General features: G+C 41.8%; 1 protein-coding gene across 3 annotated transcripts in view; it reads left to right on the forward strand.

The window, feature by feature from the left end:
• The window catches only part of esama (endothelial cell adhesion molecule a), a 57,158-nt gene that overhangs the window by 36,771 nt on the left and 2,009 nt on the right, over positions 1 to 18,378 (forward strand). The window contains exons 1-6 of one of the 3 annotated variants that reach the window (XM_068721370.1): positions 3,864 to 4,329; positions 13,849 to 14,000; positions 16,173 to 16,374; positions 16,495 to 16,650; positions 17,930 to 18,052; positions 18,233 to 18,365. In XM_068721370.1, coding sequence (XP_068577471.1) covers positions 4,299 to 4,329; positions 13,849 to 14,000; positions 16,173 to 16,374; positions 16,495 to 16,650; positions 17,930 to 18,052; positions 18,233 to 18,365 — 797 coding nt within the window. In that variant the 5' untranslated portion in view covers positions 3,864 to 4,298. Of the gene's footprint in view, positions 1 to 3,863; positions 4,330 to 10,684; positions 12,719 to 13,848; positions 14,001 to 16,172; positions 16,375 to 16,494; positions 16,651 to 17,929; positions 18,053 to 18,232; positions 18,366 to 18,378 lie in introns of those variants that run through there. The other 2 variants (XM_068721369.1, XM_068721368.1) reach the window with 2 other exon arrangements.

Here is an 18,378-nt window from a genome sequence, read left to right on the forward strand (position 1 = left end):
TCTTTAGCAGGTTTGGATTGTTAATAGAATCAACCCTGACCCCCTAATTGGCTTCTTGCATGTAGCCAGTCAATCATTTTTACGTATTTTTGTATCGTAGAGAAAAATAAAAGAGACTGAGCGTGCAGGGTGTTTGTGCGTAAGACATTTTTATCCGTTGACAGATTAAAGAAATGAAAATGAAAACTAAGTATGTAAAAATGTGTAATAAGACGAAGCTGTCATAAATGTAATGAACTTGGAGGAGTCAGACTGAGATGAGGAAAGTGTGTCTCTGCTGCACATTCACACACCTGATTCCTGACTCTCTAATAAGGCAGGTGGATAACATATACACACTGAGCTGCTGAGCATCCAAACATCAACATCTGCTCTCACTAGTTCTGAGAGAGGGGGAGGTGGACCGAGTGCAGCGTGTGCATTGCACCACGGGAGGACCAAAAGGCGTCATTACGGATCTCGTCGGCTCCTTCGGCGCCCGACAAACTGCTTTCATCTCCCCCAAAAACCAAGTCCTTCTACCACTCCTGCGTCTTTAACAGCCTGCTGCTCCCCAGAGGGTCGGCCGAATTCCCATCGCCTCTCTTAGAGTTTTGTGATGAAAGTGTTTTGTCAGAATTGGTCGAGTCCAAATGAAAGTTAACGTGATGATCACCGTATCCGATCAGTTTAACCTCAGCCCAGCTTCCTGTTTGTCTCAAGAGCTCTGCGCTGAGCTGGCAGCAGCAGGGATGCATTATGGATCGAGTGTGATGCCGGATTAACAGAGCAGCTATACACACATACACAACACATGCTACCACATGCAGAAATACCCAACATGTACACGCGGCTGTTTACTCATCGTCCATTCATGTAGCTGTTATACACAGCCGTCCTTACTTCAGAATCCCATGTCTCTCCTAACCGCCTGTCAACCTCCAACCATGCCATCACATCTCTTTAATGGGTTCCACTGACACACACACACACACACACACACAGCCATTGGGGACAGAACGTCTCCGTCCGTCTTCTCTGACACGACAGAGTCACGTCACACCATAATGTTTCCCATCTTTTGATTAAAGCCATAAAATTATAACCAGATTCACAGGTTGAAGGCTGTTGGGTTTATAAATGTCAACACACTCATTATCTGTGTGTGTGTGTGTGTGTGTGTGTGTGTGTGTGTGTGTGTGTGTGTGTGTGTGTGTGTGTGTGTGTGTCTCATACACACACTAGCAGTAGGAAGAGGGTAGCGTAATGGTGTCCTGAGCAGATCATGTCACCTGTCATATGTCCGTATCATCCAGATTGATCTCCACAGCTGTCAGTGACTCCTTGGGCAAATCAAATGTCTTTACTGTATCTCTGCACGTGTGTGTGTGTGTGTGTGTGTGTGTGTGTGTGTGTGTGTGTGTGAGAGACATGCCATGTGGTACGACACTCTTATAGCCTCCCCACCCTCACTGTTTTCAGTCTTCTTGTGTGTCCTGAATAAATGCAGGAAATGTTGCCTCACGCTTCGGTGTTCTTCTACATGACACTGATGAACACAGGGAGGCACAGCAGTTACAGGTCAAACCAAAGTTGCATATTTATCACTGATCGGTCCAGATGGCGGCTTTTGTAGCAGATGACGTGTTGACTTCTGCTTTGTTTCGTACTGCATGGATTACGAATGGAATGGAACATCTTGATAGCATACAGTATATGTGGAAAAAAAAGAAAAGGTTTATGATGCTCACACGTTTTGTTCAGCAAGATCATCGTCACAAATGAACATCACTTTTATGATTTTTTAAAAAGCTAAAGCTAAGCTATATGCGACCTACACCGGGGTCACATGACTTCACATCACCACCACTAAGTGGATGATGGCATTCAGTAGTGTCATTTAAACACCACCCTCTTTTAAATGGCCAGTGTTTAGCATTTCAGAGGATCTTTTAGCAGAAATGGAATGTAATATTCATAGCAATCATCCCCTGAAACTAAGAGTTGTTGTGTTTTACTCTTAGAATGAGCCCTTCATATCTACAACGCAAGCGAGTCCGATATGTTGCACCGCCATGTTTCACTTGCTTGTTTTACGTAACAAATGTACTTATTTTAACCCAAATAACAATCTCTTCTTGAGCCTACCCAAGGGTTTTTGTTGCCTGAACTTAACATTGTAAATCTGAAAAATAAGCAAACCTACATAGGAAGTTTATTTTGAAAAGACACTGTATGCCTGTAACAAAGGGGAACTGCATGTTTCCTGTGAACAAAGAAGTTTGTTTTGAAAAGACACTGTATGCCTGTAACAAAGGGGAACTGCATGTTTCCTGTGAACAAAGAAGTTTGTTTTGAAAAGACACTGTATGCCTGTAACAAAGGGAAACTGCATGTTTCCTGTGAACAAAGAAGTTTATTTTGAAAAGACACTGTATGCCTGTAACAAAGGGAAACTGCATGTTTCCTGTGAACAAAGAAGTTTATTTTGAAAAGACTCAATGCATGTAATTAGTGGTAACTGACACTCCATCCATGACATGTTTAAAACTGGCACTAGAGGGATGCTGATGCCTAGAGTGTCATAGTTTGAAGAGAAGGGCCACTTGACGGTATTTGACGAGTTGGCTGATAACAGATTGACGTCCTCTTGTTCTCAGGAGTTTGGACCTCTGAATTCAACCACCAGTTTGAGTTAGGCCTGTTGTTATTCCAGACCTACTTCCCACCCTCATTATGTATGCATGTCATCGGTTTCCATTACTGGAGTAGTTGTGTAACAAAGGACCACATAGGTAATGCAGTTGCATTTCTTAGATACAAGCAAAGAACAATCAACAATTGTTTGTTTGGACGAATGAGCTTACTTTAATCTTGCAGTTGATTCATAACGGTATAGGCCTTTTAACCATTATGAATTGTTTGCTGACAACATTACTCTGCGTAAGTGAAGGTCAATGCGTCAGTACTCTAATGTGGGAGTAGTCTGCCAGTGTATGTGTGCTAAAGGCTGTTGGAGGCTCAGAGTGGGCTACTTCCTGTCTGACCCCGACTACTGGACTTCACTTTAACACTACCTACCAAGACAAACAGGCCAATCCCAGAATACCGCTCCATCACAGCGCTATCAGGACGCCCAGCTTTTTCCTCCCTGCCATCATCCACACAATGCAGAGGAAGTGTGTATGTGTGAGTGTGTGTAGCTGGGTGTGAGGCTGCCTTTGATATTTATTTCTTTTTTCGTAGACGATGTGAACTTTTGCTTCTTTATTTTTGCATAAAGACGTCCAGTCCCACTGCTAATCAACGAAAGCAGAGCAGTTTTCTGCTGTTAGATTAGAGCCGTTCTTTTTTTTGTCTAAAGCTGGATGTGAATCGAGGTGCCATTGTGTCTGTCGCCTGATAAGACTGATCCTGCTGGATGGCCGAGGTTGGCTTTTATGAGCCGTTCAATAAGAGCCTCAAGCTCTGTCAATTGACAGATTTCAGTAATTTCCTCTCTGCAGCAGTTCTCATGGCGTCTCGATCAGATGGAAGGCAGCTCCAATTAACCAAAGCGCTCTGTTCCTGTGCTCGGCTCAGCTGCTATCAGAAAGCTGCTCGTCACACTGGCACACGAGTACTGCTGCATAAGAATATGGGAACAGAGATATGACATATGAATAAATATGCTGCTATTTGTTAAGCACAAAAAATATGCAGAAATGTGTCAGTGTTTCTCAGAACTAATGACTTTGTTACAGCAAACATCATTGTAATGTAATTATAAAGTGTTCATTTAACCAACGTGCATTTAAACATAAGTGTTAGAAACATTGACAGTGCAGCTCAGCCACAGTCCTTCCTCTGTTCATTGGGCTAAATGCTAACGGCACGAAGATAGCATGCTCACAATTACAATGCTAACATGCTGATGTTTAGCTCACTATCTTAGTTTTGCATGTTAGCAGAGGTGTTCAAACTGAGGGAGGGATGTGAGGCGAGGCTTTTGTGTGAGGTGAAAAAGACGGGGTGTTGTTGTAGTCTGGTCTTCTCTGTCATGGTCTGATAATGTATCCTGCTCAACAACAACGTAAGCAGCAGCAGTGGCTGTGACACGCAGCTAATGGAAGCAATCAAGGCTCAGTGTCAGACTGCCCTAGAGTCAAGTTGAGTCTGATCATCAAAGTCACGAAGATTCATCATCCTGGACCTACTGGTGACGCCATGAAAGTCCGTACCAAATGTCACGGCAAACCATCCAGTGGTTGTTGTGATGGTTCAGAGGGGACCACAGTGGGGACAGACCTGCTGGACATCACCAGCTCCATGTTGATAGCATGAAGGAAAAGAACGCTGGGAATTGCAGGAGTGAGTTTCTGATCCATTTTTCATTTGCCCAGCACAGTTATTGTTATGAAACCAAATCATGTTATCAGTGGGGAAACGTGGAAGAACAGACACGTCTGATTGTGAGGCCAACTTCATCCTTGGCCAGTTTTTCCTCACTGACAACAACATGCTGATTATCTACTAAAGCCTACACAGCAGTCGAGTTTCCCTTTAAACTGGGTTAAACATGTCTGAATACAATTTAATTAATGTTAATGTAAGAAGAAAAACAAAGGTAAAAGGAATTCTAATTATCAGTGGATGCCACATGTAAGCTCATTGAATCTTCATATTATCGTGTGTGTGTGTGTGTGTGTGTGTGTGTGTGTGTGTGTGTGTGTGTGTGTGTGTGTGTGTGTGTGTGTGTGTGTGTGTAAAGACGGTGATGAAGATAAATATTGCACACAATATGCAGGGACAGCAGGACGGTAGACTTGACATATTCTATGCATGTTGTAGTCACAGGATCAGTCCAGGCAGCAAAGCTTTGTATGAAAGACACATTGCAGCTGTCGAGGGACATGCGTTGGAGATGTGTGTGTGTGTGTGTGTGTTTGTGGAAAACAATATATATAAAAATAAACTTGAACAAGCATGAACACACACACACACAGACTTCTACAGCTACAAACACACACACACACACACACACACACTGCTGACCCTCCTGGCCCACACTATCTCTGTTCCCCCAATTAAGCAGACTCTTCTCTCCCCTCTCTCTCTCTCTCTTTCTCTCTCTCTCTCTCTCTCTCTCTCTCTCTCTCTGTCATCCAGCTGAAGAGTGGCTGGTAGTTTTGCCGCTCGAGGACAGAGACGACACATTCTTCTCTCTAAGAGTCCACTGCTGTCTCTCCTTTAATTATACTGGAAGAACTGCAATCTCACCATTATCAGATGATGAGCTCTGCCTCGGTCTCCGGCCCTGAGCGTTCTCTGTCAACGAGAAGCTGTGTGTGTGTGTGTGTGTGTGTGTGTGTGTGTGTGTGTGTGTGTGTGTGTGTGTGTGAGTGTGAACTCTTTAAAACTCACAGTAATAGGATTACTTTTGCATTATTTCTCTGTTTGTGAGAAGTGAGTAGAGGATAGCTATTGTTTCACCAATGAGGAACGCAGTTAATCCAGCCATGGTCTGTGCCAAAAACACCTTTACTTAACAGGATACCTGGACATTTTGACTAAAGACTGTTTTTATTTGTCAGTGTTTATTATCTCTTGAAATGTGTCAGTATCAGACAGAGATAGATATAAATACTCGTGCCTAAAGTTGAATGTCAGGAACTGTCTATCTGAATGAGTTTGTGTAGGAAGAATTCTTTTACGGTGTGTTACCACATGGATGAATCTACCACCATGAAGTTGACCCTTTTGAGGTGGATGTGTCTTATGTTTCTGGTTTAATGTGCCGGCCACAGCTGTGGCCAGAGGCAGTATGTCCGTCTGTCGTTCCATTCTCGTGAACGCAGCGTCTCAGGGTCGCCTGGAGGGAATCTCTTCAATTGTTTGGGCACTAACGTCAGCCTGGACTCAAGAATGAGCTGATTAGATGTTGGTGGTCACAGGTCAAAGGTCACACGTGTATTGACCATAACTCAAACATTCATAAAACGATGAGGTAATAACGGTGCTGTTTGAATTGTATCTCTGGGCACTGCTTGTTGGCTAGTTTGTTCTTAATGTGTGCTATTAAATATTCACCCTCACATTTCAACGTCAAAGCATCTTCTGCATGTAGCGTAGCTGTGTATGTAGATGTGAATTAATAATTCAGTGCTTCATATAAAAGAGTCCTCTGTTATTATGGAAGCTTAACTAATGCAGGACATAAAAGACATTCCATTCCATGTTGAGTGCTTTGAAAGGTGTGCAGTAAAACAAGAGGGAGAGAAGTTCATCTGTAGGGATGTGAACGAATACACGGACACATTCTGAACACATGATGTGCTCTTAACACATCCCAACAGCTGTTTGCAGTAATCAGACATTCAGCAGGTTCATCATCACTCATGTTTCACTAGTGATCCAATAGAGGTAAAACAAAGTCCAATGAAGACTGTTAACAGAGGGCCTCACATTGTCTAGACCGTCACATTAGACTCAATGTTTCTTCTGCTCTCAAACTCTTCACTCCTCCTTCCCTTCCCTACTCTCCCTCTCCACATCCTCCACACCCTACCTTCTCCTTCAATCCCCCCCTACTTGTATCTAGGAAAGGTTGAGCTCCCCCACCTCCTACAAATAATTGAAAACTGTTAACAAAATATTCAATGTTCACTCTGACCACTCCACCACTATTACTACAGCTACACGTAGCTTACTCTACATTATTATTTGATTAATTCCTGTGTATGGTTCAAACATTGTTGAGAATGTGAAACATTATTTATTCATGACTCAGTGTCAGTGTCCCCATATTACATGTAGTTGTACATACAGTACCAGTAACTACATGTCACTATAACTGCACATTTTACCACCTCCCAAGGAAGTAAGTAGAGCCGCAGCTTATTGGCAAGAAAAGGAGTAGTGTGAGAGTAGATGAAGCGTTTCCCTCTGCCTGAACGCTTCTGGAACACCTCGGGACTGTCGGCGTTTGGCACACATGAAGCTGCTCTGTGCAGACATTCATCTACAGTAACTCACTAATATCTTCTCCCACTTTGATGATCTGGTGAAACTGGGATAAGCCGTCCCACGAGTAGTTTATCTCTATGAGAGAGAAGGCATGACGTCTCCGCCCAGCCTCCAGAGAGAGGACTCGGTTGTCCTCCACGGGGACATGTTTGCAACAGCGCTGCTAATCATCCAGATTATATCGTCTCCTCTGTCTTTTATCGTTCTCATTCTCATCCGTTCATCTTTAATCAGCCTGTGCTGTTTTTTTCAAGATTATGAACCGATGTATTTGAAATTAGGATGTAGGAAAAAGAAACGTCACTACAACTTACCTATGACATTCTCATTTTCCCTCTGCTTCCCCAACCCCCCTCACTGACTTCAGCAGTTTACTCAAAGTGGCTGATAACGCCCTCGGAGGAAGCGACCAAGCCACTCCACCCATCTCCTCAGCATTAAAGATGCTAGTTGAAGTCAAACCCCATCAAAGCCTGCTGGGCTACTGCTTTATCCTGTAGAAGTAAACAGGCTCAATCTGATGTGTTTCCTGCAATTAGGAGATTTGCACACACACACACACACACACACACACACACACAGCAAACTTTTCATCAAGGGAAAAGACCCCGCTCTGCCAACCAACTCAGCCAACCAACTCATGTGAACACTCTCATACTCTCACCTGAGGCAATAGATCTCATCAACACTGATGTCCTGTCCATGCATTTAGAGTCCTTTACTGCGTTATAACTGGACACAAGTTTGAGCTGTGCGTTTTTTTTCAACACATACTCATGCATATAAAATGTGTGACAGTGCTAGATTTGACTGTCACTGTTAACAGCACTGAAACAGTCTTTACCAGCCGATCTCATAGTTTTGCTACCAGGACATATGATGTAACAGTGTGTGTGTAATATCCTGGCTTTATAAACTGAATTGTTTTGGATACATTATTCCCAAAATCTTTTATACATTTTTTCATACTGGATATCTACATACCGACAGTCTATACAGCATTGAAACTGGAGGCCAAATCGCTTATCTCTTACACTCTTTTAAACCAACACTTTTACTTTAAGCCAGTGTAGCCAGAGAAGAAGTAACATAGAGAGTTATGGGGCATAACGTATAACAAGCGGGAGAGTCCGCTAAGGGATGGTGGAGGACTTTCACTCAGGAGACCGCTGTTCGTGTCTTCTGGGAAACTGTAGAACAACTGTGTTAACAGCTGTGTTGAATATACAGCTATGCTGCAGCGAAGGACAAGTCACAGTAACACAACACGCTTCTTTTCAGGAGCTGGCAGTCAGAGAAATAGAAGGATTTGAAATGTAGAGCTGTATCTCAGCACTCAACACGGTCACACAAAGTGTTCAAAGCATTCATGTACATAGATGCATATTATATTGAGGGTTGGGTGGCTCAGGATGCCATGACAAAATATTTAGTTTAGGTGCTGTGGTTTAATAAAGCATCGCTTGAAGCATACGATGATGTTGTACATACTGTCCTATTACAGGTGCACTTTCACCTATAAAAGCCACCATGATACACCTTGTTAAACCAGACTTAGTGAAACTGCCCCATCACCTCCAGTGAGACCCATCCAGACCTCATTACTGCCTCCATTCTCTCCACACTGAGCGAACTGGCTCCCATCTGCCCTGCCTTCAGTCACCATGGAATATTTAAAGCCAATCGTCATGAAGCCTCCAGAGTGGATTTTAGAGCTGCCACGCTGAGAAAGATTAAGCCTCACTGACCGAACTAAGAGTGAAGAGTGAATGTTATGAGTGTGACTCGCGTGGCTTTGTTCAGTTCTCTATTTATGCCTCCATTTCTCATCTTTCCACACATTGATTCATCTTTTCCTCTTATCGGAGAGGAGGGATTTCTGTCAGGAAAGCTTCTTAAAACAGCACTTGGCAAGATTTTTATGGGGGGGGAAATGCACCCGTCTGAACAGGCTAAATCATGAAGAGCAGCCCATCTATACTAATGAGGAGCTGAACATTTGGCCCATTTTCCCGCAGTGAAATGATGGTGTCTGGGTGATCCCTGTTGGGAAGTCTTTTATGCACACTACAGGTCACAAACTGAACATTTAGAACAAAGTCCTACTTTTTGATATAGTTAGATGAGCATATTGATACCATGCTATGGCCAGGAGACAGTTAGCTTAGCATAGAGGCAGGGAGCAAGGCACATAAATATCACAACTTTTCTTTTGTACACTTTGGTTTTTGTACATATTAAATTAGCAGGGTGGTTATTGTTTACTTACGCTATTTAAGTTGTTACAGTTGTTACCTAATCTGAACTCAAACCATGATATTCTTTCTAACCCAACCAAGTAGTTTTGTTGCCTAAACCTAACCAATCGTTTCACAGTGTTAACCATGTGTCATTGTATCATTGTGTGTTTTTACTAGCGTGAAACAAGGCTGATATGAAACCTACTGATGAAGCCTTTTTTGGTGATTTCAGAAGTGTGGACATTCAACATACCCCGTGGTTTGCAGAAACGTACAAAGGCAACAGTGTTTCTGGTGACTAGGTGACTGCACACAGTGATTGGGTGTGATAAGTTAAACATACCGCGTTCTCTGCATGGATTTAAGTTGGCGGATATCTATTCTATTAGTTAGGCGACTGAGTTGAATAGATGTATTTCCCAAAATGCATTGCGTTTGTTGTAACGACACCAGTCCAGACATACAAACCCTACTTACTGTTGCTTTAAGAACACCAGTCATTGTGTTGTCTTTCATAACACCAGTCATTGTGTTGTCTTTCATAACACCAGTCATTGTGTTGTCTTTCATAACATCGTCCTTGTCCCAGAGACTTTTACTCCTCAGTACTTCCAGTCTTCTTACAGCAGCCTCTCAGTGGAGTCTGTTACCGGCTTACTGCAATCATCAGAGAGCTGCTACACTATGACTCATTGCATTTATGTTTAAGCCTCTTTCTGTCATCTTTACATGTCCACTGATCCAGCCATCCATCCATCAGTCAGCACCTCTCCAGACAAGAGGTCTGCTTCTCACTGCCACAGCAAATCTCTTAGGGTCTTAAGAGACATTGACTCAATGAATCTCATCTCTGTGTCTCTTGTCCGTCATTTCTCCTCCTTTTCAGCACCTGTCTTTCTTCCACTGTTCATCCATCTATCTCCTTCCTCACCTCTGTCTATATCATAATGACTTAATTTGTGTCACTCTTTATCAGAAACAATGTTAGCCTACACATTCTCTGTCTCACTCATCGCTGACACGTCTCCATCTGTCTCCACAGTGACGGAGAAGCTGATACTGATACCTACACCTACTCTCTGTACAGATCGCTTTACATGGTGCATTGTTACCCTTCTAGTTTCAGCTGTGCCGAGAGAACACAGGAGGTGTTCATTAGAAATAATATTCATTTAGGATTTTTCTTAAAACCAAAGAAAAACAGATATACTCTTATTTCCAAAGCAAATCATCTTGAGCCATTTTTTAAGGATGTATATGCACATTTGTTATGAAAGCAGTTATATTTTTATGATAACAATGTATCAAATGATGAACCAAGAAAGACCAAGAAGGGCACCAAGGCCAATCCGTTCCAACGTTTGACGGATTCTTCCTTGGCCAGTGATTCACCCTTTCACTAAGCTTCATGAAAAATGTAGTCCGTAGTTTCTCCATCATCCTGCTGACAGACAAACAAACCAAACTGAAGACATGATTATCACCTGAATCTGCAGCTCCTTCTTGGCTCTATGGAGCTTTATAGTTTCAACTGTAGCTCTCATAGCGTAGCAGCAGGCAGTTGCTTTCTGGGGGAAAGTCATATAAAGCCACTGTACACTACCTGCTCACCAGCAAACAGTTACAACTAGCTGGTTAACATAATGGAGCATTTAACAGCTACAGAGATGCTCGGGAGTTGGTGGAGACCAAAAACAGAGTTAAAAGAAAGGGAATATTGGACTTACATCAGGTGAACATAAAACACCGCTCCAAATGAATGTCAATGTTTGTCCATAACTGCTGGATGTAAAAATGATCAGGGTCATCCTATCAGGTTGTGTTCGCAACTTGTTTCCACTGCCGCCAGTTGGACCTTAGGAAAAAATCCCTAAAAGTATGGTATTGTTCTGTTACAGGAGCGGTACATAAAAGACTCAAATCGTACCACATCAGTCTGCTTTGAAAACAACAACTTAGTCATGTTCCTGGTATGTGTACTCATGAAGCTGATTCTGATTCCTTCTCTCGTTAGCTGATATCCTGCTGGTTCATCATTACCTGTGTTACCACCTTAATATGCTAGAGTGAGCAAGCAGGACTCTTCTGAAATACTGTTTCAGTGTAACTTTAAAGCAGCATAGGGAACCTCTGCAAGTTGGTGATCCCACTTGGCAGCAAGCCTGAGGCAAACCTGAGGACTTCAGTACCCAGAAGTCATGCACCATGACATGAGTAGACCAGGGTCTTCTCTGTGGTGTCTAGCTGGTGCAGATGTAGTGGAGAGGTTCAGGAATAGTAATATCTAGCTCTAGTCCCTGTTGCAGAACAGTGAAGAGCGATGATACTTTGTGCATGGCATTCACATAAAGGTCATGTCAGTCACACACACAACAACACACACAGAAACCCCATCCATTCTTTAAAACGTGCGTACACCTGCCACGTGTCTTCATTGCAGGATTTGTGATGAACCGTGTGAGACGGATCAGACCGGACTCTACACCTTCACTTAGTGCTGGAACCGTTCACAGGAGTATCATTTGAGGGGAAGAGTTGTGGAAGGCAAAGAGAAATCCTGCCTGGAGGAGAGGAGGAAGGGTCAGAGCTGTGAGAGATAAAGAGAAGACGGGGGGAGGTGTGTGTGTGTGTGTGTGTGTGTGTGTGTGTGTGTGTGTGTGTGTGTGTGTGTGTGTGTGTGTGTGTGTGTGTGTGTGTGTGTCACCCTTTACTATTTCTGTCTGACTATATGTTCTGATAGGGATGGACAGAGAAGTTAGGTCTGATGAAAGATTTCTGTTTCTAACAACATGATCCTTCAATCATTCTTCACCCAAAAAGGGAATGATATGCAGTTGATATGCAGTTGAGACAAAAATATGAATTAACTGTAGAAAGAAGTGAATATCAAGCTGCAGAAAATGTGTTTCACGTTTGTTTGTGAGTAGCTTGTGTGTTTGGCTCTCTGCTGCCCCTCTCTGGCCTTACATGCACGCTACATTAGACTTACGATCGGACACTGAGTAGTTCACCAGGCTGCTCCAGATGAAGGACTCTCAGTTTTCCTCAGGAGGAATCTTGTTTTTTGTGTTTCATTTGGCTCTTAATTTCACCTTGAGATACTAAAGACAGTAATCAACTAGATATTCAAGCTATTAGAGGTTCACTGCAATAATGAGATCAGTCCAAGTAAAACTAATTACTACATTAACACCATTAATGAGGTCATTTCTACTGGGCCTGTAGTTAATTAAATGAATACAAAAGGTGAAATATTTTTGAGTTTTTTTCTCTGCACTGCTGTAGAATTATTATTATTTATTTTTTTATTTGCTCTCATTTCAACGTCACATATGAACGTCACATGAGTCCCTGAGATGAAGTCTTCTACAGATGGAACATGGAGAGCTCTGAGCTTGTGTTGTTGTTCTGGACTGAAGATGTGTGTTGTACAATTTTGAGGACTTCACTTCCACAAGTGCTCACCTGCATGGATATCCTCCCAACTTTAGTCGGTAGGATCATTTGTAATGATTTGATGACGAATAGACTTGTTTTCATATGTTCCTTCTTAAGACACGATTCAGCTTTTTCCTCAGCATGTTTGACTCTATTTCTGATGTTCTTACTGCATAGACTTCCCTTATGATGGATGACATTCAGTGCTTAGAAAACATGAGGCTGTTACAGTTCTTTGTGTATATGTTTTTGGCTTTTTAATGCAGAGTTTAAGGAATTGTGCTTTGAAATATTATTTATAACATGTCAAGTCTCCCAGCCTGGTCTCTTAAAAAGAACAATGCATTGTCTATTACGTATATACTTCAGGATTATGATTCTTTGTGACGCACCACACATACGTTTCTAATTAAAGTCCCTGTAATTCCAAATGAGGGACTTTCACCCAGGAGACTGCTGTTTGTGTGAAACCAAAAGTAACACACATATTTCAACCCAAACCATGATCTTTTATTAACCCCAAGTAAGTAGTTGTGTTGCCTAAACCTAAACGTAATTGAGAATGCAGTTTGGTTAAAGCACTGTACCAGTGCATGTATCTAGAAATGTTGATATGAAACGTATTAATGGTTCAGATACGTTGAGATTCAACGTATTCGTACAATGCCAACACTGCAGCCCGGCTCCTCCACACTGTCCACTCACCTACGTATAACTGCTGTCTGTTTTTAATCTTTTATGATCTTTCTTTTGTAATATTTAGATAACATTTCATTTTTCATTAGTTTTCCTCCTTGTGTATATATATTTGGTTTTAAACTTGTGTTTTTTTGTTAAGAACTTTGTGTTGCATTTCATGCTTGAAAGGTGGCGTATGAATAAAGTTGTATTTGTTGATTTTTTGTCATCGTTATGAATAATATTAGATCAGATCTTAATTTATGATGTGATACCACAGATATGTGTGCTCGTGACATTTTTGCGTGACATGTGAAATGTCTAGTTTTATTGAAAGTAGCAGGTGAATGATAATATTAATAATATATGAATATGAATACTGTGTCATAAAGTGAATACAGGTTCGTTCAGCTTTACAGTGAGTGTGGATGGAGACACGGTCCGTTTTGGAGATGGGTCACACTGACAGTTCTCTTTCTTCCCTTCCCCTCCCTCCTTTCTCCTCCAGGCATATGGGCCCAGATCCAGATGCCCCAACCCAGCATGGATGTGATCAAGGGTCAGATGGTGGTGCTGAGGGCCACGTACAGCACAGGGCCAGGCAGCGACCTGAGCACCAACACCATCCTCTGGAACTTTGTCTCCAACAGCACCCAGCTGGTAAGGAAGCCGATGGGAGTCGCTACAAACAGTCCTATCGAAAACATGAATGTGATATTTCTTCATCTTCATATCTAATATTCTACAGTATCTACAGCCCAGCAGGGACATCCTTTACATCGCCTTCTGTGGCTATAATGTGTGGGATTACAGTTATGTTCTTATGTTGTTAATCTGTCAAAGCTCTTCCTTTGTAAACCCTTGGGAATGAATCCAAGACAAAACCGGCTTAACCTTTTAATATTAGATATTATTTCTCTCCTGCTTTAATAAACCACACTGTAGGTTTTCTGCGGTAGGAAATTAAGATAAACGTGTTTTTCCAAATCAGATTATCTATGCCGTAAAACAGGAAATGAAGCAGAGCTGAACAACCCCCCCCCCCATCTAGAGACCTGGCCGTGGTTCAGTTTACGCATTAGTTGGGCTGTACAGATGGACAACCCAAAAGAGAATCACATTCAAAAATGAAACAGGGGACAAGAGAACTCAGAGAGCTGGAAGAGACACGGTTGATTAAACGGGAGGTTTTTATTCATGTGTCTGCTGTCATCTGTAGCCAAACAGATGAATAAAAAGAACAAACGGACTATAAAGCCAACCCTAGATACCTTATGTTACAGTGATGCACAGCCTTCCCCCATGGTAGGCAGTCCAGCTAATATGAGGTCATTAACTCTGATAAACTAACTAGTTGGTTGAAAATTGAGAAACAGTTCAGTCTTGTTCTTTCCAAACTAAATCACTTTCTGATGTTTATTCTGCAGGATGTCGTCACGGAGAAAGTCTTCATGAATTAGGCTTTTCTTACGTGTCATGTGGGTGTTTTGTGTCTCACAGCTTACCTAGCTGGCCTCCATGCCCTGACACCTAAACTAAAGAGTATGGACTCAATCAGCATTGACGTTTGAGAGAAACTATATCAGATGTTAAATCTATCTTCTATCCAACTTTGAATAGTTTTTAAATCCTTTGTTTCTGACTGAGTACGTTTAGAAAGGAGCCATTAGGACTTCTGTAAAGTTGTGATGTTAAAATGATAGAGGTCCTCTGTCTGAGAGCTCCTGACTGTTTCTACCTGCAGGGCTACATCTGATGACATGTCAGTAGCCGTCCCAGTGGCCTTTTCTCACACATTCTCTCCGAACTTCCTTTTAATTTAAAAGTTTAGGCTCCTGATATTACTTACTAATGTTTCAGCCAAGAAAACCAAAGAGTGATAGTCTGTCTCTCGGTGGAGAGCCTCAGGGATGATGTATTTTTATAGACCAACCAGGAAGTCAGCGTCCCAATGGTACAAAAAGACAATGGGATTTGGGATTATTGCAGAAAATAATCTCTGTGACAAAGAAACGTTGATGATACTTACAGATTCTGTTCAGCAAGATACACTTCACAAATGAACACCACTTCTGTAATTGTTGTAAATACATAATACCAGAAGTAAAAAGCTAACGTTATTAATGCTATTATAAATCAACTCCACCACGGCCACATGACTTCATGTCCAGCACTAAACTGAAGGAGGACTAGTGTTCCAGTGAGGACGCTTAGTCGTGTTATCAACCACCTTTTAAGACACCAGAGACGTATTTACTGATGTATTTTAAGTCTTTGAATTCTCTTTAGCTTGTTTGTGTTAACCACGGACCTTATTTCAGACACCTAGCCAAAAACACATTGACTTTGAGATGAGGGAACTAGAAGTAAAAAAACAACTTATTCCTGCAGCTCTCTGCACTGGTTAAAGATGTTCATCTTTAAAAATGGGTCACAACACTCAATAATTCCCCAAAGCAGCTGGGCACTGTAGTTTTTAGCACCACTCACACTAAAGTAAATAATGCTTCAAAGAATGACTTTCAGCAGAGCTTTGGTGCTGCAGTGAGTGTTTGTGGCAGCAGGACTTTGTATGAACTACAGTGTGTGTGTTCACAGTGATGAAGGAACTGATGGAAATGGGCCACAAATGTGCAGTATGTGATTCTATGAGAAAATTTTACAAATTGTGTTCCATGTGACCCAGTTTACTCTGTAATGCATTCGGCCAAATGTTCCAGAAATGCCAAACAATCACTCTGGGCAGGATTAAAAATGCTTGTGATTGTTCTGACCCGGGATAACCGTGCAGTCATGCCGACATGAACGTTGGCTCTTTGTTGTGTCGTCCAGATCATCGCCTACACCAAAGACTCCACTAGCGTGGGCAGCTCCCAGTTTAAGGGCCGGGTCGGGTTCTCCTCTAGCATGCCCTCGCGCGACGTGTCGCTGTACATCAACAACACCCAGGAGTCCGACTCAGGACGCTACCTCTGCCAGGTCATCATCCCTGATAATCCCGGCCTCACCGCTGAGCTCAGTCTGGACGTGAAGGGTAAGAACCAGATCCTGCTTGGGAAGACTTCACCTTAAATGCAGTGTAGTTTATATTTCATACGTCAAATTACGTTGTATAATCTAACAAAAGAAACGTTCTTTAACCCTCTCGTCTCAGTCCCTCCCGGGGTTCCCAAGTGCTCTCTATCGGGGAAGCCGGTGCTGAAGGGGAACGTGACTCTGAGCTGCAAAACCAGCTCCGGGAAACCCATTCCCCTGTACAAGTGGAAGAAGACCAGCCCTAGCTCGGAGGTCTTCTTCTCACCCATGCTCAGTGAGTGGAGCGCATTCATGTACCTGCCCCTGTTGCTGAGCAACAATTGAAGTCTTGATATTTTGTATGATTTTAATTCTATAAATTTGTGTGAAAGGGAACAGTAATGTTAGCAGAAGCTAATTTAATGGAATTACATGTGATTGACGCCCCTGTGTGTGGAGTTTGTATGTTAATGCAACAAATTATTATATTTGTAATACTACACCTAGGAGTCACCATACTCAGCTCGCTGCATACCAGTGTTTATGTTAGGTGAGGTGATGATGAGGTATCCAAACGGTTTGGTTCATTAGTATCCCATAAGATGCACTTCATGGTTCCCTCTATAGATCCTTGGCTGAATATCTTGTAAACAAGTTTAATCATAATGTTTGATGTCAATTCAAACCAGATTGCCTTTTTAGTTTAGATGTTATGATTTACATTTTTGTTATCATCTACCCAAGATGTTTCTTGTTGCCAGTGTTTTGGTAAATTTTGTAAAAAGAAAAAGAAAATAAGTTTAATGGAATCTTAAGTAAAGAGGTAAGATGAATCAAAGTATTTACATGTACTACCTTTGTCATTTCGAGTGTTTATTGTAAATAGAAATGTTACGGTATATTTAGAAGGAATAGTGTACTTATTTTAATTTAGTTTTACTTTTGAACAGAAGTAGGCCCACTGTTTCCACCTGCTCCCAGGCTTAATGCTAAGCTAAGCTAAGCTAAGCTGATGTAGCTTCATATTTAACAGACAGATATGAAAGTGGTATCAATCTTCTCATCCAAAGCATATTTCTCCTTTTCATACGCACTAACTATTGGAAATTATATATATATAATAATAATATATTATTGTATATTTTATATATACATATATATATATATATATATATATATATATATATATATATATATATATATAAAATATGCACTAAAAGGCACATGCATGACATTGTACAGTATGTCAGCAATGTAAACTCACACCTATAATAATATCTATAGATAGGAAGTATGTTTGCTGCTATATTTGTGCTTTAGATAAACCACTTCATAAAGTGAGATCCTAAGAGAAAGGAATACTTCTTGTCTTGTATGAAGTCCTTGTTATTTAAGATGACAGCATAACCAACACTAACAATTACGGATGAATTCTCATCTGAAGAGCATATCGTTCTGGATAATAAAATAAAGCATATCCATAATGCTTAAAGTATTGCGTGTCGATGCGTCTGCGGTCAGATGTTGTGCCATCATGCTTGACCGTAGTCCTGCGTGTTGGATGCTGCTTTCAGACGAGAAGACGGGCACGCTGAAGCTGAGCAACCTGAGCAGTAACATGTCGGGGAAGTACGTGTGCACAGCCAGCAACTCAGCTGGGTCAGAGAGCTGCTTCATCAACCTGGAGATCGTCACCTGTATGTATGACAGCAGATGATGAACAGTTGGACTCTGATTTGTATTTCTTTTTTTGTCGTTAAGCATGTGTTTCCAATATAACTCCTATCGTACACACTCATCTGAGACATTTGTCTAACAGAGGAAAACAGTATGGATGCTATGTAGACATGAAATGTGTCCCATGACTCTTCCTGTAGCCACTAATGTGGGGATGATCGTTGGCGCCACAGTGGGCTCGGTGGTTGGCTTCATCTTCCTCCTCCTCCTCTGTCTCGTTTTCCTGGTGAAGAGGCGGAGAGACAACGAGGACGACATGGCCAACGAAATCAAGTGAGTTGATGTG

This window comes from Cebidichthys violaceus, unplaced genomic scaffold (genome assembly GCF_023349555.1).
Source record: "Cebidichthys violaceus isolate CVI_PGR_0920_01 unplaced genomic scaffold, fCebVio1.0.p SCAF_27, whole genome shotgun sequence".
In the NCBI taxonomy this organism is placed as follows: Eukaryota; Metazoa; Chordata; class Actinopteri; order Perciformes; family Stichaeidae; genus Cebidichthys; species Cebidichthys violaceus.